This window comes from Triturus cristatus, chromosome 3_2 (genome assembly GCF_964204655.1).
Source record: "Triturus cristatus chromosome 3_2, aTriCri1.1, whole genome shotgun sequence".
Classification (NCBI taxonomy): Eukaryota; Metazoa; Chordata; class Amphibia; order Caudata; family Salamandridae; genus Triturus; species Triturus cristatus.
In genome coordinates, this window is record NC_140584.1 from 928,996,084 (window position 1) to 929,021,281 (window position 25,198).

At 48.3% G+C, this 25,198-nt stretch overlaps 1 protein-coding gene across 1 annotated transcript in view; it reads left to right on the forward strand.

Moving 5' to 3' along the window:
• Positions 1 to 25,198, forward strand: part of RPS6KB1 (ribosomal protein S6 kinase B1) — a 526,632-nt gene that overhangs the window by 109,507 nt on the left and 391,927 nt on the right. Inside the window, exon 2 of the mRNA XM_085649414.1 lies at positions 21,277 to 21,323. Within this exon, the coding sequence (XP_085505540.1) occupies positions 21,277 to 21,323 (47 nt within the window). The remainder of the gene's footprint in view (positions 1 to 21,276; positions 21,324 to 25,198) is intronic.

A 25,198-nucleotide genomic window follows, 5' to 3' on the forward strand; every position in this document is an offset into this window, starting at 1 on the left:
AGTTTGATAGTAATTTTAGCCTTACTCTCCGATATGCATAACATCTACCCTGCTATCGCATCTAAGCATATTACCTAGCCCAAACGTGTAGGTTAAAAAAAACTTTTACAACCTGTGTTGGATGCAGGTGACGTTTCTTGTTGTTTAGCTGCATATAGAAATGCTGTGCTGGGTAGCTTCAAAATGTCTTAGTTACAATGTCATTTAAATGGATGTTTTTCCATGGTAACCAAACTGGAATCCCATGAAGGGAATTTTTGTTTACTGCTTGTTTGTATACGTTGCCCAGTTTGTTGTTGTACATGCACACCTTTTTGGTATCAAGGCCTAGTTTGGACTTTTCAACTTAGCACTTTAGTTCTAAAATCAATCTAAGCATTCCGTCTTTGTTTTTTTGTTTTGTGTGTATTCCCTGTGAGTGTCTGTTTTTGTTTTAAAAAAAAATAAAAGAAATGAAAAGGTGGTTCTACTTTCGGAATTGGGGTTGATTTTGGTTCAATTTAAAAATTGCTTGTGTAGAACCAAGAATGCTTATCTTTGGAGGGTGAATTATTTTGAATGTTTGCTACTGGACTATAGGTGTTCCTTCAACCATGCCGTGTGGGTGCATGGAAGTGCATCCTGTTTCACTACATTATGTCTGCGTACTCCACTTAATAATTTACTTTCAACAGTGTTGCATTTCGCATGCGATACCTATGTGGTTCCTTGGCATTTGCTTTGGTGTCTTCTGATTGCCTCTGGTAATTTACAGAAGCGAATCGACCTACTAAAGTATGTTGCAGCAGAAGACTTGTAGCTATAGGTAGTCAGGAATGCAAAAACTGTAGTCCCTCTTCACCTGCTTGCAAAGCTGTGCAAGGTTCGGAAAAGTTAATGCTGTTCGTGTTTTTAGGTGTCGCCTAGTGTTGCAGCGCGCATGCGCTGTTTGCTCGTCGAGAGCTATAGTAATTGATCATTTTAGAAGGGGACTTGAAGCCCCGCTCCTCTTTCCCATTGTCTTGCGTCATCCTTTATGGTAAACAGTGGCGCATGATTGGATAGCGGGCTTTTTTGTTACTGCCCTATTGCCTTTTGGGACGGCCCATCTGGACCGGCCCACGCCATCTTTGTTTGGCGTGACGTAGGCGGGTGTGCTGCCAGCTCTGTTTACAGGAAACGCTGGCTCCTCATTGGAAATCCTACCAGCTCCTCTCTCCCCTTCCCCCCCATCCTAAAGCAAACTCCCCAGAGTTGTGCTGTTTATTGTTCATGTGCTTCCTGAGGCGGAGGGCAAAGTTAGCTGCGTCGTAGGGTTTATTGGAGCTCATGTCGCTTTACTTGCCTCACTTGATGTGCCTTTCTTAGCAACATTTCGGGACGCTGTCCCACACCTCCCAGCTGTCCCTTGGGGATAATTTTAGAGGCTATATTTACACGAATCGGAGTCACATGCCTAGAAAAATCTCTACTAAGCTCTGCGGAGCGGGAAGGGTGTGGGGGGGCGTGTATGAAGACACACAGGATGCTGGTTTCTGAAGCTCGGTGGCGGCCCCCACCTGTACCATTCTCTCCAGCTGCCCAGGGCTGTTCGAGCCCTGGGCAGAGGGGGGGGGGGGGAGAAAATTCCCGTGAGTCAGATGTTACTATCCCGTGACCAGAGTACAACCGCTGGAACTACCTAAGCAATTGTCTATAGCAGTAGCTGTAGTCCTAGATGTATGGACATTGTGGCTGCTAGCCTCAGCCTCCACATTTGGTCTATGCTATGGGGAGTCGCCCGCATACCCTCGGTTGCATTTTGCAGCACTGGAAATGTGTTAGGGCTCCACATTTGTAGATCTCAGGGTTTGGGGGGGGGAGGGTGGTTATTGGGGCGATCTGCGCAACAGTCAAGTTGGGGGGGCAGTAATGGGTTTTGGCTTGTCATCCCTGCTCCACTTTTGCCTCTTAAATAACTGAGGGCGCGTCTCCTTCTGTTCGTCAGTCATCATCTCGTAACATCCACTTAATCAGCTCAAGGTCTGGAGTCGAGCGGGGGTTGTTAACTTCTTAAACAGCTGAGCAAACCTATTGCTGCCAATCATTGATGACTTTGGCCACTCTTTACATCTTTCGCCAGTGGTGCTGTGCATTCTGGGACTTGAAGATTCACTAGAACCATACACGTTCGCGGGGGGCGAGGGGGGGGGGGAGTTGGGTAACTCTTCAAGGGTGTATCTGGGAGATAAGGGGTCACTCCCTTTCATCACTTTCTGGGGGGGTGAGGGGCGTATCATTTTTGCCGTACGCCACTGGTTTGTGCTTAAACATCCCAACTTGCAAAATGACGTGTACAAGGCCCCAATACAAAGAGAAATATACTTCTACTGCCAAGTCCAGGAACGCACGTGAAGGAGGACGTTTTATTGTGGCCGGCTGCGTCCGGGTGATGCACTCTGCCAGGCCAGGAAAAGCACTGACTTATCGGGGACAGAGCAGCACTATGTAAAAGAAAGATATAAACTAGTGTGCCACTAGTGTTGAGCGCGTGCACTAACTCGAAATATCTCTGTCTGCAAAACATGCATTAACTTTGTGATGCTTCTAGTGAATGTTTACGTTCAAAGCGCCAAAAGAAGCGCAAGGGCCCTTTGCGCAGAAAACTTCATCTTTCATCACTTAGTCCATAAAGAACGGTGGTGGGGGTTACATTCACTGGTGTTACAATAGTTCTAGGGACTGCAGGGCACAGAGTGGTGAGATGCATAGCTGTGTGTGTGAGGGGGAGGGCTGGGGGGTGTCTGCATGACTTTCCCTTTCAGGAAGATTTACAAGGCCACGACCTTTCACCTCAAGTAGGCGGAGGGCTCCGGGTGTGTACACGGGTATTAATACTGTGAGCTCTTCTCCTGGTCTTACTGTACTGAGAGTCTGAGGCACCAGCACTGTTGGGAGGGAGGCTGCTATTTGCAGATTGGTGGTGTTCTGTCATTTGGCTATTTTGTTTTAATTAAATAGAAATCTTGAAATGGCGTGTTTTCTCAAGTCATTCACTTAAATAGAAAGTGCAACATTTCTTGCAAGCAGTATCAGAAAACGTACTAGATTTTCAGTATTTGTGTTATCATTGTGACAATGATGCTAATATTGTTCCCCATCAAATATTTGTTGGTCTTCTGTACAGATTTTTGGGTTTCATCCGAGACAGTGTGTGCACTGTCTTGTAAGATCTTTTGTTAACTTGAACTTCACTTCCTTCCTTATCATTGGTCAGTGTGTACTGTTTCCTTTCTGTCTTCGTGTGTTTGTTTCTTTAATGGGGTATGGACCTAGTAATGATTTATGTCTTTATTTGCGTTCTTCCACATTTCACGCCCGCATTGAAGCACTTGGACAATGCAGCGAGAGACCTATTGAATGTTCAAAAGCACTTTTTTTGTTTTCCAAATGTAATCTTGACTTCAGCGTTGCTTTTATATCCTCCAAGGCGACAGTGTAGCCATGGACTCATTAATTGTTTAAACTCATTTTTTCTTTATTTTAAACATGCAATTTTACCTTATTTAACAGTTTGTGCGACTGCATGTTTTTCTCAGTTGCGCCTCTTCTCCGCGCTAACAGTGTAGCCACAGAATCTAGCTTGTGCCATTGCGTGCTTTTGTCTGCTAGGCCTCTTCACCTCGCTAACATTGTAGCCATGGACGTGTTTAATGGTTAAAAGCTCCTGGACGATACTGCAGTGATGGATTTACTTAATGTGTAAATACACTTTGTTCGTTATCCAAAAGCAATCTTTACTACAGAGTTTTTTTTAGACTCCAGGGCGACACGGTAGCAACGAACTAATTTAATGTTTAAAATCATTTTTCTTGTCCACTTACAGGTTTGCCTTTTAATTAAAGCAGTTCGGGCGACTGCCTGTTTCTCTGCTGTGCCTCTTCTCTGCAATATCACTGTAGTCACAGAAAGCAGTTCGTTCCATAACATACAATGGCAGACCATACCATACTAATCAATGTCCGGCTATACCATACCATATTATACAATCACTAACCTTACCATGTTATACAATGGCGGACCATATCATAATATAGTATAGAATAATATGCCTGTACATACCATACTATACAGTAACAGACCATCCCACAGCATACAGTACTATACAATGACGGGCCACAACATACCATTTTGTTAAATGACCCACCATATCATTTTATACCATACCATACATACTAAACAATGACCAGTTATATCTTACCGTACCGAACAATGACAGACCATACCATACTGTACAATGACTGGGCATATCATGCTATTTAATAATAGGCCTTACCATATACTACAATACAGTGCCATACTATAAAATGACAATCTATATCATAATGTACAATAATTGGCCATACCATAAAGAACCTCCCAGGCAACACCGGCTACAGGAAAACTCCGTGGTTCACAGACACCCTCAAAGAAATCCTGACGAACCCTCGAAAAAAACTGGCGCCACGAACGAACTACAGAAAACATGACAGCCCTCAAGAACGCCACCCGCGAACACCACAGCTGATCCGCACCACCAAAAGCACATCATTCAAAGAACGTCTAGACAACAACACCCACAACAGCAAGGAACTCTTCAACATCGTCAAAGAGCTCTCCACCCCCAGTGGCAGCAACAACGACATCACACCATCACAAGAACTCTGCGACTCCCTCGCCACGTTCTTCCACCGAAAGATCGCAGATATACACGACAACTTCGGACCCCAGACTCCGCCTCCAGTCACCGAACCAGTGACCCCCAACACCACCCTCAGCGCCTGGACCCCCATCAGCACTGAAGACACCACCAACGTCATGAACTCCATCCACTCCGGTTCCCCCTCTGACCCATACCCCACCATATCTTCAACAAAGCCGACACCATCATCGCACCCCATCTCCGGAACGTCATAAACATCTCCTTCGCGTCAGCCACTTTCCCCAAGAGCTGGAAACACGCAGATATCAACGCCCTGCTGAAGAAACCCACAGCGGACCCCAAAGACCTCAAGAACTTCCGCCCCAACTCTCTTCTTCCCTTCCCGGCTAAAGTCATCGAGAAGACCGTCAATAAACAGCTGACTGCTTTCCTCGAGGCAAGAAACTTGCTCGACCCATCCCAGTCCGGATTTCGAGCCAACCACAGCACCGAGACCGCCCTCATCGCAACTACCGACGACATCAGGACCCTGATGGACAACGGAGAAACAACCGCTCTCATCCTCCTGGACCTCTCAGCAGCTTTTGATACAGTATGCCATCGCACCCTAATAACCCGCCTCTTCAACAAGGAAAGGCCATGGACTGGATCACCTCGTTCCTCTCCGACAGAACCCAGAGAGTCCGCCTCTCTCCCTTCCGCTCAGCGGCCTCCGAGATCATCTGCGGCGTACCCCAAGGCTCCTCGCTCAGCCCAACCCTCTTCAATATCTACATGAGCCCCCTCGCCGCCATCGCACGCAAACACAACATCAACATCATCTCCTACGCCAACGACACGACCCAACCACTGCCAAAACCATGATGTCGCAGAATGGATGAAGCTCAGTCGCCTGAAACTGAACTCAGACAAGACGGAGGTCCTCATCCTCGGATAATCCCCATCCACCTGGGACGACGCCTGGTGGCCCACAGCACTGTGCTGCGCACCGACACCCTTGGACCACGAACGCAACCTGGGATTCATCCTGGACTCCTCCCTCACGATGACCAAGCAAGTCCACGCCGTCTCGTCCTCTTGCTTCAATACCCTGCACATGCTCCGGAAAACCTTCTGGTGGATCCCCACCGAAACCAGAAAGACCGTCACCCAGGCCCTTGTCACCAGCCGAATGGACTACGGAAACGCCCTATACGCAGGAACCACTGCCAAACTTCAGAAATGACTACAACGCATACAGAACGCCTCCGCACGACTCATCCTCGACATCCCTCGCCACAGCCACATATCCGCCCACCTGACAAACCTGCACTGGCTCCCTGTCAACAAGAGGATCACGTTCAGGCTCCTCACCCACGCACACAAAGCGCTCCACCACATGGGCCCCGAATACCTCAACAACCGACTCTCGTTCTACACTCCCACCCGCCAGCTCCGCTCCGCCAGCCTCGCCTTCGCCACCGTCCCACGAATTCGCAGAACAACCACCGGAGGAAGATTTTTCTCCTACCTGGCAGCCAAAAGATGGAACTCCCTCCACGCAAACCTACGACTGACCTAGGACCAGCTCACCTTCAGGAAACCCCTCAAGACCTGGCTTTTCGAGCAGGAGCTGACTTAAGTGTGTTTTTAGTGTGGCAAGTTTTGTAGTCTTCATATTGCGCTTTATCCTTTCTCTGTGTGAGTAAAATGTTAGCTTTAGAACTCTGTGCACTTTGCCACTTCTAACCGGTAGTAAAGTGCCTGTGTACTTTTTGTGAGGAACGCTTGCATTGCTACTGCACAAACTGTACCTGTCTGTGCAGTGGAAGCTTGCACTCACACAACCTTAATACTAAATATTTGTATGTGTGTAAAACAATCTTGCACTGTCACGTCCGAGGCTGTGCACGTCGGCTGTTTGCTGGAGCAACTTGCGTATCAAATACCTTGTCCTTCCTTGTGTCTTTCTTTCTGAAGCTCGAAAAAAACTTTACTCTAAACAAAGGTCAAAAGTGTCCTCCTCCCCCGTGTAACAGCCCCTCCGTGGAGCTCTGCCGCAAGTTTGCCTGGCGGGTGCGGATGTAGCGGTCCCCTGGGCCCCTCGTAGGCAGATTCCAGCAGCTGTTCAAAACCGGCTGCCCAGGCGAGACTACCAGCGACCAGAGGATCCCACAACGGCCAGAGTTAGGACTGAGTGGTCGGCCTCGTGACTAAGGTGCCGGCGGCGTGTCCTCAAACCTAACGGCCCTGCTGACCTAACCACAGCAACTCTTCTCTTCTACAGAGCCAGGCGACCAAGGTCCTCTGCATTGTTTTTTTGTTGGGTTTTTTTTGCATATTTATATAGCGCGAACTCGACCCGAAGGTATTGGAGAGCTTTACACGAGCACCGTATTTACATTACACATTCAGGCACGGGGAGATTAAGTGATTTGCCCAGAATCACAGGACGCGACCCTGAGGCTCGAACCCTGGTTTCCAGCACCAAAGTCGGTAGTGTAGCCGACGGACCACATCCCCTCATTGTTGAAGTCTTATTCCGGAGGCCCGGCTGGCACGTCCTGGGGATCCACTCGCCCTGATGGCCCGACATCAGCACAGCCTGTTTCAGGCAGCCATGCACTGCCACACTGTAGCGCCTATATTGGAGACTGGCTTTGAGATGGGGAGACCCCGTGGGGGTCCCCTGTTCATCTGCCCACAGGGGGGATGGTGGTGGGGGGGGGCACTATATTAGATCATAGAGGAGCCCTACTTCTTTGCCACTGACATCTGTCCCTCATGTCCGTCTGCCATTATGTGCATGGATTCTCAGTGTATCACCTCTGCACTATCAACGCTGATTACACCCAGCTCTGCGACCAAACCTCATGCAAAGGCATCATTGTGACCCCTGGCTGGACCGTTCTACACCTGAAGTCCACACCGCTGTTGTTGCAACGTCCTCTTGGACCCACCGCTGCCAGCTCAGAATCCTACTCTCTACCTCCTTGGTAGAGACACAAAGCACTTAAGCTAACTGACTGTGCGGGGCTAGTGGAGGTGGCACCATCTGCAACATCTGTTTTGAACCCTTAAAGAAGACATCGCATCCATCAAGCAGGATATATCCAACATAATTGAGCTCCAGCGGGACCTCTGTGAACTGGAGCAGAGAGTAGACTCCTTAGATCAGACCACAGACTCCTGATCAGAGGAGCTAGATGGCTATCTTCGGGCACTTCTGGAGCAGATTGACAAAAATATGGAGTTTCTATACCAGCTGAAAGATTTGAAAACCGATCCAGGTGCTCTAATTTTCACATAAAAGGTATTCCCCGGCATGCGGGAGGACTATGTTTGCCTGTTTAGACAGGTTGCCCCGGAGCTGGTTGATCAAGATGTCATTCTTGCCATGGTCATAGAGCCAGACACCCAGTGCGCACTCTAGGGAAACCACAAGATATGCTTACCTGTCTCCACTACTATAAGCACAAATAAATCAAGGCCGTGATACGGAACAGAAATGCCATAGATTTATTAAGGCTGAAGAATCTGGCTTTATCAAGACTTTTCTCCAACAACTCTGCATCGCTGCAGGACTCTCAGGCCTCTGACTGAACACCTTTGTGAAAAAGGAATCGGATTCAAATGGGGCCATCCCTTCCAGCTTCAGTTTGTATGGAATAATGAAACTAAGACTATCTGCACCCTTGAAGAGGCACAACCTCTAGTCTACTGGATATGAACGCCCTGCTACGAGAGCCCTCTGCTCGGTCATGGACCAACTTCCTCTCCAACAGACGTAGGCCTCTCCACTTGTCTGTGGAAAAAGACTGTGCGTAAGCTTTCGGAGACTGAAAGCCGGAAGGAAAGGACAGCACTGCTTAGCCAAGTGCATTGGAACCAGACAGTGAACTTTGACAGATTGTGTGATCGACAAATACTCTCACCGGTATGGACTGGCAGAAACTGTGACTCTCCCCCTCTGTGATTTTCTGGGCCCATTTGGTTGATGTCTTTTGGCTCTGGGTACAGGCCTCCCAAATAGTCTGCTGCTGCCTGGTGGCGGAGTGCCCTTGACGACCTCACACTGCAATTCAACACGAGTCGTGAAGGTAACATGACCCTCACATTGATTGTTACATTCCTAGGCGCGTAATTGTCTGGTTAACTTGTTTTTTGTTTCAACTCCCCTTCCCTGCATCTGACAACCTATATTTCTCTTATTATTACATGGACACTACATTATGGCTAACGTTTAAAGGGTACATGTGGGTTCTTTGCCCCCCCCCCCCCTTGACCATATGGTCTTTTTTCCATCCGTATATCCATTATCACTATACTTGGCTTAAATGTCAGAGGACTCAGTGCCATTGTAATATGCCTTGTACTCCTTCCTTTCCTCCGGGATGCTGTGTGTGAAATAGGGCTTATCCAGGAAACCCACCAGCTTAAGGACAATTGTAGATGGTTGCGATCCCGTTGGTTCGACCGCCAATATTTTCCTAGGGCCCGGGAAGCAGGCAGGGGTGGTGATCCGCCTGGCCACCCATTTTCCAGGTTACCTGAACATATAAGGAACTACCGTGCAGACTATAATCGCTACACATAGAGCTTCAGGGACACACTTTTAGACCGCCAATCTTATATGGCTCAAAAAAACATCAGGAAGTCTTTTTAGGTCTCGCCATGCAAGGGCTTTTTGTAATCCATTCACGATGTGCACGCGTGCGGAGGGACAAAGACGGCGTCAGGCTGTCCACATACAGCTGCAAATGCCCGACGCCATCTTTGTCTCTCCGTACGTGTGCACATGTAAAAACCCTCGCATGGCGAGAGCAGCGCTGCGAACGCTGTTGGGCTGTCAACATCCGCGTGCAAATGCGCATGTGGACACCGAGAGAGGGGGCGGCGCTCTCCTGTCCTGGGCGCTCTCTGATCTTCTTTGCCAGGCGTAGGGAAGCCTCGGTCGTTAGAAGGTACCGGGCAGGTTTTCTTTCTTAAGCTCTCCATACCCCTTGTACACTCGCTAAGATAATCACATTAGTTTTGTCATTAAAGGAGCCCTTTTTTTTTTTTTTTTTTTAATTCAAATATTTTTTATTAAAGAAACAGAGACAATACAATAACTCTTCCATGTACCAAGATCAAAATAGTCGTATCATATGAACAAATACGAAAAAATAAATGAGTGACAAGACAATAAATGAAGAATAAAACCCCAATCCAGCTTGCATCAACAAATACAGGTACAATCCCATAACCTTGCTTCATGTATGGCGCGCAGCGCCCCGGGACTCAGTGGGTCAGTCACACCTCACCCAACCACAACCCCCCGCAGAGGGACAGACCAAGTATACTTCTCAAGGTGGATCGTAATGAAAGGAGGATGCATCCAATGATCTCCAAAGCTTTTTGTTTGAAGGGCTCCAGGTAGAAGCCTGAAGCGCCGGATTACTAGACCCCCTCAGGAAAGATAACCACTCCTGCCAAATTTTAAAGCTCACTTCAGACGCATTTTTCCATTTGCAAAGAATCACTTTACATGCCATTGTTAGCATTAAGTCCATCAATTGACGATCCTGGTCAGTTGTTATTTGTGGGTCCAGTGCCCCCAGAATGACGTAAACAAATTCCTGTACAGGTGTTATCTTAAAAACATGGGAAATGCAATCGAATATTCTCCCCCAATAATCCCTTAATGAAGAACAGGAGAAAAGCATATGCGCAAGATCCCCAGTACCTGATTGACAATTCCAGCACACAGGGGAATCTCTTAATTTACATCTGAAAAGCCTGTCAGGTGTCCAATAGGCCCTGTTGAGAAGCATATATTTCGTCTGGAATAGAATGGGTGAGACTATGTGTGAGAGCTAACTTATGAATCACCTCCCAGTCAAAGGATATGCCTGATGTATTTGGCTCCGCTTCCCATACGCTTTCCACTCTTTTGTGTTTTTTCATGGGTAGGGGCAACAACAATTTATATACCTTCGACACAAAGTGACCCTCATGTATTAATCGTGGAATATGCTGTATCAGCCAAGGGACATAAGGAGGGAAGCTGTTCGCTGTCCGAATCGATTTAAGTTTTAGGAAATCATAAAAATCCATCGGGATAAGATCATGCCTACGCTGTAAAGTCGAGAATGGCAGAGGAACCCCATCTTCATACAAGTCCTTCACCAAGTTAATGCCCTTCTTGGACCATGACTCCCAGAATATACTACTACCCTTAAGTTTAAGATGTGCATTCCTCCACAGGGATATATACAAAGATCTGGCGACTGTCAAGTTTGTTTTATGTGTTTGATCGAGTCTAAGTAAGGCCCTTCTAGTATTAAGCATGATGTACTTAGAGTGAGGAAGGTGTGACAGGTCCATCGTAAGGAGGGCCTCCAAAGGTGCGTGATCCACCAGTGCCTCCTCAATGTTTATCCATAGTGGTGTGTATGTAGGGGATTTTAACAGCCACTGAGCGCCCTGTTTGCACAGAAACGCTGTCTGATAACACCTAAAGGAGGGGAGACCGATACCACCTTTCTCTTTTGCTAATTGTAACTTCTTCAGAGAGACTCTGGCCTTCTTGCCCTGCCACAGAAAATTCCCAAACACCTGATCCACCTTAGTAAGAAAAGCATTAGAGAACGTCATAGGGAGCATACTGGCCAGATAATTGACCAACGGAGTCGACATCATCTTAAGCGTCTCTGCTCTACCCCACCAGGAGAGAAACTTTGGTGACCAACCGTCTAGTAATGTAGAAATCTTTTTCAAGGTCAAGTCTTCATTTACCTTCAGCGTGGAGATCAGGTCCTTGTCAAAATCCAGCCCAAGATATTTAAAGCACCGCGGTTGCCATGTAAGCCCAGAGTCTCCAATAATCCCCTTATCCCCAACACTGTTCAACAGTTTGACCTCCGTTTTATCTTTGTTGAGTTTGTAACCAGATACTCTGGAAAAATCCTCAATGTCAGCCATGAGGGCCGGAATCGCTTCATCCGCTCTCTCCGACATTATCAGCACATCGTCCGCATAAGCCGTTAATTTTATAGTGCAATCACCAAACGGTATACCGGCTATATTTGGGTCATGCCTTATATGGTATAAGAACGGTTCAATCGCCAACAAAAAGAGTGACGGAGACAGGGGACAACCCTGTCTCGTTCCCTGTTGTAAGCGGAAAGAAGAGGAAAAGGATCCACCAGCCCTAACACGCGCCGAAGGGCAGCAGTAGAGGGACATTACCAGTTTAGTGAATGACTCTCCTAGATTGAATTTACAGAGAACAGCCCGGAGGAAGGACCAATCCACCTTATCGAATGCTTTTTCAGCATCCAGTGTTATTGCTGCAGTCGGTGTATCTAAGAGTTTCGCCTTTTCTAGTACATGTGCCAGAATTCTTGTGTTGTCACTAGACAAACGATTCTTAAGGAAACCAGCTTGGGATGGGTGGATCAACTTCGGGAGAACCCCCTGTAGACGGGCGGAAAGTATCATGGCAAGGAGTTTGCAATCAATATTAATCAATGAGATCGGTCTATAATTTTTCGGTAGCGAGGGGTCTTTCCCATCTTTAGGAAGCACAGCAATTATGGCCTCAGCCAAAGTGCCTCTTACTTCACCAGATTTATTAATACCTTGGAATAACTGTAGGAGGGGGTCGACCAAAAGGGAGGGGAAAGTTTTATAAAATTTTGCCGTGAATCCGTCAGGGCCAGGGGCTTTCCCAACCTTTAAGCGTTTAATCGCAGCCTCTATTTCTACAGAGCTAATTGGACCATTAAGATTGACCCGTTCCTCTTCCGAAAGCTGTGGAAGATCACACGCATCTAAGTATTCCTTAATTCTAGGTTCCTCCACCGCTTCATTTTTTGCATAGAGGTCCTCATAGAAAACTCTAAACACCTCCGTTATTTTGTCAGGGTCTGAGTGCGAGTGCCCAGAAGCATCCTTAATAACACTAATAGAGTTCTTCTGAACCTTGAACTTTAAGTATGAGGCGAGGGACTTACCTGCCTTATTAGACTCACAAAGCTTAAATCGCCTGCCCTTGTCAAGCCAGACTCCCGCCCTCTCACTAACTATTTTATTATAGTCATATTTTTTATTCGCCAACGCAGCAAGAGACATCTCATCCCTATCTTTTAGATGTTTAATCTCTAGATTTCTAATGTCCTTCTCCAAAGCCTCCAACTTCTCATTATAAGATTTATTCATCTCTGACCTAATTTTGATGCACACTCCCCTTATAGTACTTTTTAGAGCCTCCCACCTAATGAGATCGGACGTGTCCCCTTGTTTATTAATCTGAAGGTATGATGAAATCGCCTCCTGTACAGTGGCCCGGTGCTTTTCACTAGTTAGGATTTCATCATTCAGCCTCCAAGCTGTCTGACGAGAGGATGGTTTAACATTCGTGATCGTTAATGAAATGCACGAATGGTCCGATAAAACCCGGGGCTCAATGGTTGTAGAGTCTAATCTGGGAACGCCATTCTGTGTGATAAGGAGGAAGTCAATCCGGGAATATGAGTCGTGTGGTGGAGAGTAGAAAGTATAATCCCTCTCCGTGGGATTCTGGAGTCTCCATGTATCTACCAAGTGGAAGCGCTTACACATACTAAGAAAGGCTTTATGAGCTTTCGTTGATTTAAAGACGCATCGTGAGTCTCTATCTAAAATTGCATCTATTGGAAGATTGAAATCCCCAGCTACTATGTGCAACGCATTATCCGGGATAGTTTCAAGGTGTTTATTCAGTTTGTCCCAAAAGTCCAGATCGCTAGTGTTGGGTGCGTACACGCTAGTGACATAGAACTCTGTATTATCCTTACTCATCTTGGCCGTGACCCATCTACCATCTGCACTAGCTTCCGATGATAAAACCTCAACCTTAGATTTCTTCGCAACAAGTATCAGGACACCATTCTTTTTATTCACAGCCTCTGCACCCACCACCTCATTATAAAATTTATTCCTCAGGTGGTAAAACTGCTTTGCCTCAAGCTTCGTCTCCTGGAGCAAAACGATATCACCCTTCAGCCTTTTAACATAATCTAATATCTTCTGTCTCTTCACAGGCTGGTTCAGGCCCTTAACGTTAAGTGACAGTACGTTCAGTCTGTCCAAACTACATGCTCCCAACGGCGAGCTAAGTGAGTTATTTATCATCAGGAGGTTGCATCATCGTCACATCAAACGCATACTTCACAGTGTAACCGCAATGAAAGCCGCAGTAAAGCCCAGTACCGCCCACACCCACAAGAAGCAATAAGATGGAGACCATGCAAGCCGGAACAACCAACAATAAAAGTAAAAAACAAAGAACACATACCCCTTTCCCACAAACCCCCAGCCCCCCACCCTTCCCACCCCAACTGAAAGAGTTAGACATGGTGACTGGAAAGAGAATGCGTCGGAAACCCCCCCGTGCATAGCTTGTACTGAGAGATAAGAACCATGGACCAGAGGAACTATCCCCCTCAGATTAAGGCCTGTTACAACCCTTTAGGCATCAACACCCCCCCCCCCCCCCCCCAGCGCATCTTACGGGCACCTCATCAACCGTTCTAGACCAGTCGTTTACGCACCCCGTCAGTCGTTACCAACCCACTTAATAAATCTGTAGAACATTATGCATAACCATTAACTCTCTTGGCCCAGTAAACTGAAACTCCTCTATTCAAAAGGTAATAATTCTAAAACATATCACATGGCTAGGTATCCTAAGCATCTGCAACTGCATACTGCCAATAAAACTGTTTTGGAAAGAGCCCGAAGGCAGGGAATAAGCCCTAGGCAGCCTGCCCCATCAAGTAGCATTAGACAGTACATAGCTGTGTTCACTTATGACCTGAGGTTGAAGCCTGCGCTGCCGCCCCCAATGTGGCACTTGTATCCATGTCCTGATCGTCCGGACCATCAAGCATGCGTTTCAATTTCAAAGGATCATAGAAGAAATGAGGAGATCCGTGGATCAACACACGGTACTTTGCCGGGCCAGCAAACCCATACTGGAAGCCCCTTTTCTTTAGCATTGGTCGCAGCGCCAAGAACGCTTTCCTAACCTCCACCGTCTCTTTACTGTAGTCCTGTGAGACGTACACCTTGACCGATTTCCATAAAATATGGTTGTTTTTCCTCATGAAGTCAAGAATCTGTTCCACATGTTGATAACGTAATGGCTTGCACACAATCGCTCTGGGCCCTTTCTGGTTTTTACTTATCTTGCCTGGTACTCTATGAGCCCTATCAAACTCCAATGGATGGTGAAAGGACAGATTAGTAGCCTGGGAGAACCAAGATTCCAGGAAAGCCCCGCAGCTAGCATGCTGATCCTCCGACCCCTCCGGAAGGCCAAAAATGCGTAGGTTCCCCCGTCTGTTCCTGTCCTCCAATTCCGCCAGTTTCCGCATAGTTTGATCCGATGATATGCATAAGCGATTGATGGCTGCACACGACTTTACCTCTAGATCCTCAAGCCTGCTGATCCTCGACTCTGCCTCCACCAATTTTGCGTTGGTTTCACGATTATCCTGCCTGATAGCCGCCACCTCATCTTTAGTAGCCTTAGCTAGCTCCCTCACTTCATCCAGCTTATTAAGTATCAGCTCCATCGGATCGGGATTACTTTTCGCTCCCTTGCTGGGTGAACTAGGATTTGATTGATCAGATTTGAGCCTCTTCATGCTTTTCATCGATTCTTTACTATCAGCCATGGTAGACCGTCAAGTAGATACCTTCGGCAAACAGAAAAGTCCCAAAGTACTTCAGCCTACTCCAGTGGAGTATCTCTTGGTAGCCGTTCCCTCTGCCGACTAAAATGGCGCCTTCCCGTCTTCTAGCAATGTAATTGGAGGATCGCAGAACATGGCGCTCGTATTACCCACCACGCGCCGGGTGCGTGATCAAATCATGGAAACCAGTGTACAGGGAATGTCCGCGCCTCCACTCGTCGGGACCATGGTGCAAGGCAAAAGATTGCATGCGAGATCACCCATTGGCAGGGAAGTCATGCAGGCTCAGAGCAACACAATCTCAGACAAGAAGTGGAACTCCGTGTTCGCTCTATAGGCCTAGCTCCACCCTGGAGGGAGCCGTTTAATCCATGCGTTCTGCCACGATGCCATATACACCATCATCATTTTACACAGGCCTCACTGAGGGTAATAGAATCAGCCTCACAACTCAACAGCTCACAGCATCAGGGTAGGCACACATCCCTCCCGGAATGCGGATAGCACGATATGTTCAAGCGCCCCATAGACTCTGCAGCAGAAGCTTGAGGTCTCTCCTTTTATGTCGCGGTAGCCGCCATTTTGTCAAAGCGACATCCATCAGCGATTGTTAATCGCGCTGCGCAGCTCCTCCGCCTCACCCTAGATGCGCTCCTACGCATACACCGGCTGAGTTCCGATAGCCGTCACACTTGGCCTCGATCCACTCCGCAACCGCTCTGCCTCCGACACCTCTCCCGTTACACGGTCCCGAAATCTGCCGAAGTTCTCACAGGCATCGGACGGATCACGTAGGGCTGCGGCCGAGCCGCTTCCCAACGGCGAAACGGCTCCAAACTTCTCCTCTCAGGCCTCCTCACCTTCCGATCACTTTTTCCGCCATCCGTTGTCGGAGAGGAGCGGTGAGGCCCGTTCCTCTGGCCTCATTCGTTCAACGCACGGGCGGAGAGAATCACCGAGCCGCCATCTCCTTCGGCGTCCAAACCACGCCCCCCCAAAGGAGCCCTTTTTTAATAGAAAGTACCTAAAGCGATTAAATCACCCAGAGAGGTTGCCTGCATTATACACGCCAAAGCAAACGGAAGGGATTTTCTGCCGCATCCCCCACTGTGCTCAGGACCCTCTCCCCCAGCTCAGGAGACTGAACCAAAAGATTTGCAAATGATTACGGAAAACGGTATTTTCGTCAAGGCTTTTTCTTCATTCCTGGCATGAATAATAATAGGCGAGGTCCAGAAGAAACAAATAACGGCGTCAGTCAAATACACGCACCAATGCCAAACAAGCATTTGCAATGCAATAGGTCTCGCATTATTCAAGTCGAAGCTATTGGCATTGTAAATGGCAGTGTTATATTTATGTTTCAAAAACCAAAACCTAGCTAAAAGGCATTGTCGTTTACAATGCCACTAGCTCAAACTTGCATAAATGCGATACCTGTTGCATTGCAAATGCTTGTTTTTATAGGAGCCATATACCGCATTATTGAAACCCCTGACTGATGTGATCGTAAGGAGAGACTTATAATGGCTGATGTGCAGTTAGAAAGATCCATTCAAAAAGTAGGTCAGGCTGGAGCTCTTACCCCTGCATGAAAACGGTGGTTGGTGGAGCCAGGTTTAGTGGACACTTGGCGCCTAAGCACTCTACTACACATTATTTTCTGGTGCATGCTAGACTTCCGCGAGGATCGAGTATCATATCCCCTTGTACTAGTAGTGAGACCACAGTAGTGGATAGTGAAGTGGGTGCCCTTTCAGAACTCTCCCCCATTGCTCTTAGTTGCTCCCTTCCTATAACCTCTTCCCCCTGCAACTGGTTCCTTAACGGCAAACTCCTCACATATGCTGAGAGTTTTTGAGATTACAAACTCCATCAATTCCTTTTTAGCTGTTAACGACACCCCGACGACGCCTATGTCGTTGCTATGGGAAACGTTAAAGGCAGTGGTATGTGGTCAGTGTATAGTTATAGTGGCACTGCACAACAAGGACAGACACACCACCCGCACACACCTGGAGACCAAGGTTAAAGAATTGGAAGAGGCCGGTAGGCTTACTGGCTCATTCGCAATGTGACCACAACTTATACCGGCTTGTAAGCAAGCAGCTTAAGGCCTTTGGCATAGTTAGGGCAGAATATGCCCTGCTATGCACCAAACAAATACTACATTGGGGGGGAGAAACCGGGTCACCTGCATGCACACCGCCTTTGTTCTCAAACTGTGCATCACAGATCAGGGAGCTTAGGGGCCTGGACGGTACCACTATCTACCAGGATGACCGTATTGCACAAGAGTTAGAACACTTTTAAACTTCCCTCTACACAGCTGAAGAGCTGGACACTGGGCACATTGACTTCCACCTTGCATAGGTTCTTTTGACCAGCTTCCCAGAAGGGGCATGCCTCTTCCTTGGATAAAGACATCACTCCTAGCGAGGCCCTTATGGCTGTACTTCACCTCCAACCAGGCAAGGCTCCTGGGCAAGATGGTTACAAAATTATATAAAACATTTGGGTCATTGCTAGCTCCCATACTAGCTAGATTATATAATACTTTTAGCACCACCCATACCCTGATGAATACATTGCTATTTACAGCCATCACAGTAATCCCGGTAAGGATCCTGCATATTGCTCCTTCTACCATCCTATTTCTTTACTTAATGTGGATGCCAAGATCTTTGTCAATCTTGTTTTTATTAAAGTTTACAAAGTATTACATAACATAGTATATTACGACCCATTCCCTATGTTTCAGTCCGGTACTTCTAAATGACAATACAGTTGTTTCAGGTTGAGGGAATATATGGGTCGCAAGATCAAAGTAGACAAATTAACATATATTATAATGCTTTGCGAATTGCTTTCTCAGCATATGATTAGTAAATTATAAGGTGTAACATAAGCCTAGAAACCCCCTCCCTAGCCCTCCCGTCCCAAGATTTAAGGGTGTACTGTACCATCGTCTCAATCTAAGTGGTTTAATTGTTTGTCATGATTTGTGGTAGGCAGGGATGGGCCTCACGGGCAGTCGTTGCGCCTCTAGGTCCGATTGGCTCCCCGTAATTCAAAACTGTAAGAGATGGAGGGCCTGAATCTGTGTCGGGCAGGCAAACAACGAAAGGCCTTGCAATAAATACTCTACTAGTGGCCCCCAAGTGTACTCAAACTTCTTATAGGAGTCAGCTAGGATACGCGCCATTCTCTCCATGGCGAGAGCTTGGCACAAGTGAGAGAGCCACTGAGAGATGGTAGGACGGCAAGATTTTACAGGCATCTTGGCACGTCGACTTGCTCTCTGTATTAAAGGCCTGGTGGATCTTGACCAGACTGACTTCCTTCCCGAAAGAGGATGCATCGACAACTCGAAACGCATATGTCATATTCTGGCCAAGGTGCAATGCTCCCGTATCACACCCCTCATCCTCTATATCGATGGAGAAAAGGCCTTCAATTGAGTCCACTGCCCTTATCTTTGCTCAGTGATGACACATATTTACCTTGGCCCACAGTTCCTTTAATGAATCTAGTTTACTTATGCTTCACCTAAGGCAATGGTGAGGTTTAACGGGTAGACATCTCAGTCCTTCAGCGTCACTAGGGGCACCTGACAGAGCTTTCCCTTTGCTGTTTGCTCTCTATATGGAGCCTTTTGCCGAAAAGATACGTAACTATCAAGAGATCTCTGGAGTATATATGGGAGGCCGAGATCACAAGGTGGCCTTCTGTGCTGAAGATATTCTGCTGGTTCTGTCGAACCAGGACACCTCCCTGCCCTCTGTGATGGGAGAATTGAAGGCTTTGAGGCTAGCTTCTGGGTTCAAAACAAGCCTGCAGAATTCTTCAGCACTGAACCTGACTGTTCCGAAGAGCGAGCAAGTACAGCCTGAAAACAGATTCCCATTTGTCTTGCCCTCACAGAGGGTAGAGTACCTGGGCTTTCAACTTAATGCCACACCTGGGCGCACTGCTGACAACAACTATGCTGTGATCTTGGCCACCACGCATTCTGATCTCTCTAAATGAAAGAGCTATGGTCTTTCCTGGCTAGGGCTCTTAGCGGCCGTCAAAATGACGCTTATGCAGAAAATTATTTATATCCTGCAAACCCCCCACGAGATTCCCCCCCCCCCTCAACCCCCCCCCCCCCCCTCCTCCCCCCCCCCCCCCTCCTCCCCCCGATCGATGTGGTCAAAGATGAGCTACAGAACCTTATTGATGATTTCAAATGGGACAGTAAGAGGGCATGCATGGCTGGGCGTTACACGTACCTATCACAATCTGATGGTTGGCTGGGTATCCCCCACCTATTATGCTACTATCAAGCAGCACAACTGCGTTACATGGTAGAATGGTCTTGGCCTAGCACCTTTAAAGCACTAGTGCTTTATAGACCAAGCAGGGGCAGGTAGTCATATTTTAACAATCCACTGGCTCTCGAAACCGCACTGACCAGCCCGAGGAGCAAGTGTTGGTGACACTGTGGACAAAATGGCACTCTCACACTTATTCTTTGGCACTGCCCTAAAATAGACTTCTTCTGGACAGAGGTATTGACAGCCGTGGACGAAATGTATGACACCAAACACCCCAGATTTCCCAGCTACATCGTGCTGGTACTTTAGAACTTCCTGGCATTTCCTTCGAAATCAGTGGACGTGAAAATGCTTTAGCCCTAGAGGCTGCCAAGCAACTTTCACTCTCTCACTGTGGCTCTGATACAGTCCCGACGAAATTGGACTGGCTGCATACACTATGGGGACCTCCTGGGGATGTAGAAAACTGACAGTTGTTACACACATTACTACTGTTTGGTAAAGTGTGGGTACCATGCATGCAATGCCTCTCCGATGAATTTAGAGAATTGATTTGCCCAACATACCTGCATGTCCTCTGATTAACGTACTGTGATAAAAATACCCGCCTGAAGGGGTCTGTCCTACTCTGCTCTCTGCCCCTCTTACATCATCCCTTCTCGTTCTCTTATGAGTGGTGCACCTTCTCTTTACAGGTTCTCTATATAACCCACCCCCTCCATTCACCCTTTTATCCCTTAATGTCCTCTCCCACCCTCTCTGTTGTGGTCTTAAAAATTCCTCTTATGTTCTCCCCACTTTCCCCCCACCGGCCAGTGAATGTAGACGGGATGATTGTTGTATATGGTGTTGCAAAATTGTCAATAAATTTTTAAACCATAAACCGAATCAAAAAGATTCCTGAGTGAATGAATGAAGGGATTTGTAGAACGCACAGCTGCTCAGTGTGTCCCGGCGCTGAAAGCATAATGATACCAAAGCACAGAAGCCCTATTCCCTAGAAGAGAAGAGCCAGGTTTGAAGTTGCCTTCTGAATGCATTGTCTAGAGGAATCTTCCAAAGATCATATGGAAGCTTGTTCTATGCTTTGGCTGCAAGGAACGAAAAGCTTTGCCGCCCTTCCTCAGGCGCTCAATACTGGAAACAACCAGCAGTGCGTCGGATGCTAAGCACAGTGATCTAGAGGGACAGTAGGACACACACTTCCTAGCATGATAGCCATGGCCGGCTTGGAGCACAGCCCTGTGAACCAAGACAAGGGAATTAATAAAATCAGCTTCCTAATTGGCAACTGGTGTAACAAATTGAGAACAGGAGAGATTGAAGTACGACTGGCAAATACATAATGAGCCTTGCAGCGGTGTTCTGAAGAACCTGAAGGTGACCTAACAAAGCTTCTGATGCTCCAATATAGAGAGTATTAGTATAGGCGCGAAGTGATCAGAGCATGGATCACAATCCTTCTGTGTATTCATGATCAATATTTTATCTTAATATAGTTTTCAATATTGAAGCCTTGTAAATGTGCATGTTTATAGCCCAGGGTGTGTATTGGTAGTAGTTAATATGCATTGTTTGTATCTGTATTTTTTAGGGCCAGCTCATCGATTTCATGGACCATGGTGGCGTCCCATATGAACTGTAAGTTTGATCCTCTAAAAAACTCTGTGCTCATACATCTGTGCAAGATACTATGCTCAACATTTGCCAGTGTTATTTAATGGCTTCGAAATGCCTTACTCAACTGTCACAACATTCAGACTCTGAACATGGAGAAATACTGAAAGCCATATCGAAATCTGAATACCTGAATGCTGTTGTATTAAAGAAATTGGCATCCTTTATCAAGAGGATACACTGTGTATACTATGGAGATGAAAGCATACGTTTGCTGCATGTGTTCTGTAGATACACATGCTTTGCATACTCCTGCCATCTAGTGTTGGGTCCGGATGTTTGCAAGTTGTTTTTCTTTGAAGAAGTCTTTCCAGTCACAAGATAAGTTGACTCCTCCTTTCGGTGATAGTGCGCATGGGCATCGACGCCAGTGTTGGCATGTTTTTTTCTGCCATCGGGTTCGTACGTGTATTGCTGCGCTCCGGTTCGAAACAGTTCTTTGAGTTCCCCTCGGTGCGCAATCCACTGTACCCTTGACGGTACTGATTCCATCAGCGTTTAATTGTTCTTCGCATATAGAATCGGTCCAAAAATTCTTCATCTTCGATCGAAAACCTCGTGAGCGCCCGTCGGGCCTAGCTGCGTCAGGCCAGCCTTCTGCTGATGGAACGGACTCCATTCCAATTCTGTCCTCGGTCCCACGCAAAGTACCCTCGCACAGACCAACAAAGTTTGTAACTTAAGCCTCTCTGGAAAACAAGGAAGACTGTGACGCTTGTAAATAGTTTCGGTCCAAGAAGACTCTACGCAATCGTTGGGCTCCACGAGAAACGCAGTGTCAAAGCTTTCAACACACTCGGGATTTCTTTGGGGAAGTATTAAAGCTAGAGGAGAGCAAAGCATCTGCGGCAGAAGAACAGGCCTTCTCCATTTCAGAATCCAATCTGGAGTTTGAAGATGTGCCTCCAGGACAAGGTGCCGTGAGTACCGAAGATCCCTTGGCCCTTCTAAAACCTCTTCGAAACACATAAGGCTTCGGCACCACCTCTGCCTCTGGCCAAGGTCATTACCAAGACATTGTTCCCGACGCCCCACCTACTTGCTCGGCACAGAAACAGACTGTCAAGCTTTCTGGCTCGAGACAGTCAAAAATCATCTTTGGATGCGATCAGGATCGAAGGACAAAGCTAGCTCGGAGCCGAAACCCTCTGCTCTGATTCAAAAACACCCCTCTGAGCTTAAACCTTCCCCTCCCAAGGAGAAGTTAATTTCAACGCACAAATCCAAGGAGAGTCTCCCTGAGCCTCCAGAACCAATTTAAGACATTCTTGACACCAAATTAGACCCTAAGAAGAATATCTTTTTATATTCAACCTGATACAGGAAATATGTCTGCTAAAACACCATCAAAACGTAAACTTTCATCTGAAAAAAAAACACGTAGTGATAGATTCCTTACCTTTGAATTACCTGCAGGCGTCAGGCTAAATTCGGAAAGTTTTCGTCCGCAGTACCCCTGCGTGTTGGTAGGTGGAGTCGTGCGGCTCCGTGTCCGTCGTCGGTGTTATAATTGCTGTGATGATGTCGCGGGCAGTACTTAGACGCCGCCCACGCGCGCTGACTTCAGTTCTTTCTTTTTCCGCGCCAGCAAGCGCAGATCCAGGAAGAGCTAGTACCCCCAGTCATTTTTTTGACTGAGATTTTTAAGGCTTTTTGTCTCCTAATTTTCTTGAGTCGATCGACTCCTGGTGCTGTAGGGATCCCGGGTTTAAGAACTGTGGAGACTGTCACCGCATGATGTCGGTGACGGACCCACACAGAGTGTGCCTCTACTGCCTGGGGCGCAACCATGACTCCAAGTCATGCCCCGACTGCTGGGCCATGGTGCCGAAAACCTTGCGGGAGCGGTCCCAAAAGTTGCTGGAAGTCCAGCTGTGGGCTCCCAGCTGTTCAAGGTCCCGGTCCCATGGGAGGTCGAGGGACCGGTCGCAGAGCCGTCCCCATCATTCTTCTGGATCCAAGTCTTCGCACTCAGGGTCAGGTAAGTCGAAGCATTCCAAAAAGAAGTTGAAGTGTTGTCGCTCTTCGACTACCCGTCGCGACTGAGGGTGCGGGCGGTGCCACCTCTGCAGCTCCGGCGGAGCCTGTGACGTCGCCGCCAGCCTACCTGCCCTTCCCGGTTCCAGTGGTGACGCCTGCTCAGGTGCAAGAGTTTCTTGCTGCCATGGCCTGACTCTTTAAGCCGTCTGGTACCGCCGGGCCCGACTGGGGGTCCTGTTGTTCCATTGCTGCGGGCTCCGGCCCCGGCGCTGCTGGTGCCACAGGCTCCCATGGGATCTGGGATCGTACCCCGGTCGACGCCAGTTGACCTTGTTAAGCCTCCACCAATGTAGACCCCACCTGCACCGCTTCCGATGTCGCCTGCTCCTCGGGACGACGTCCTCCCCGATTTCAGCCCTGAACCAGACACTGAGCCAGGTCGGTGTCGATCGACGCCGATTCCAGCACCGATGGGATTTGTTCCCTATGTCCGTCCTCTTTATTTTCAGCCTGGTCCACGGACTTCGGAGGAAGGGGAGGGCTGGAAGGGGTCTGAGGACCCTCGCGCACAGGACTGTGCTTATGATCCGGACTGGGCAGAGGATTTGGGGGACGCCAGTGGTCTTGACACATCGCCGAACCCTAGTATACTGTCTCCTCCTACTGTGGCTACGGAGGAGGGAGCAGGTTACGCAGTGGTGTTGCGTAGGGTGGCCGAGGCCCTCCACCTTGAACTCCCTACAGTGGCAGTCAAGACTTACATCTTGACAGAAGTGCTCCAACCGGCAGCAACCGCTTCGGAGCCCTTGCTGCCCTTTAATGAGGCTCTTTCTGACGTTGTTTTGGGCACCTGGTCCAGGCCCAACACAGGGGCTCCAGTGGACAGGAACGTGGCCCGACGCCATCGCCCGGCTCCGGGTGATACCCTCTTCCTCTCTCAACACCCTACTCCTGAGAGCTTGGTTGTCCAGGCCTCTGCGTCCCAAAGCGCGTTCCCTTCCGCACCTCCGTATAGGGAATCCAAGAAGCTGGAGCAGCTTGGCAAGAAGCTTTTTTCATCCCACTCTCTGTGGGACATGGTTGCGCAGGTGCTGCCTAGCTGTCCGGAGGAGGTCCAGACAGTACTCACCCAAGCTGTTGCAGCTGGGTGAGACGCAGCTAAGTTCACCATTCGTTGTGGGCTTGACACCGCCGACTCGCTTGGCAGGACGATTGTCACAACAGTGGCGCTTAGGCTCCACGCCTGGCTGAGAACAAGTGGCTTTTCGGGGATGTCCAGAATACCCTGATGGACATGCCCTTTGATGGCATTTGCCTTTTTGGCAATAAGACAGACAGTGCGCTGGAGCGCTTTAAGGACTCACGGGCTATGGCCAAGTCCTTGGGTCCGTCTGCTACTCGGCCTCCTCCGCCTTCTGCCCTTCGCTCCTTTTGTGGCCGCGGAAGGGCCGCCCCACTACGTTCGTAGAGCCACAGGCTGGCACAGCAACAACCTCAGCGTGGCTGCGGACGTGGGAACGGCCGAGGCGGTTCAGGGGGCCAGCGGACGGGTCAGTCCACCTCCATACCCGCGGCATCCACTGCTAAGCCTTCCTAGTCCGTCCTTTCAGGTCCATCAAACGCCAGTGGGCAGACGGATTCCCCCACTGGTGCACCATCACATCGGACCAGTGGGTGCTGCTAAATGTCCGAAGGGGCTACCCCCTCCACTTCGAGACTACCCTTCCAGCCATGCCACCTTAGTACCACCGCATGTCAGTGAATCACTTGGCAATTCTCCAGCAGGAAGTTGCGGGCCTCTTGGCCAAGGGGGCCATCGAGCGCGTTCAGACGCCCGAAGTAGGCCGTGGCTGTTATTC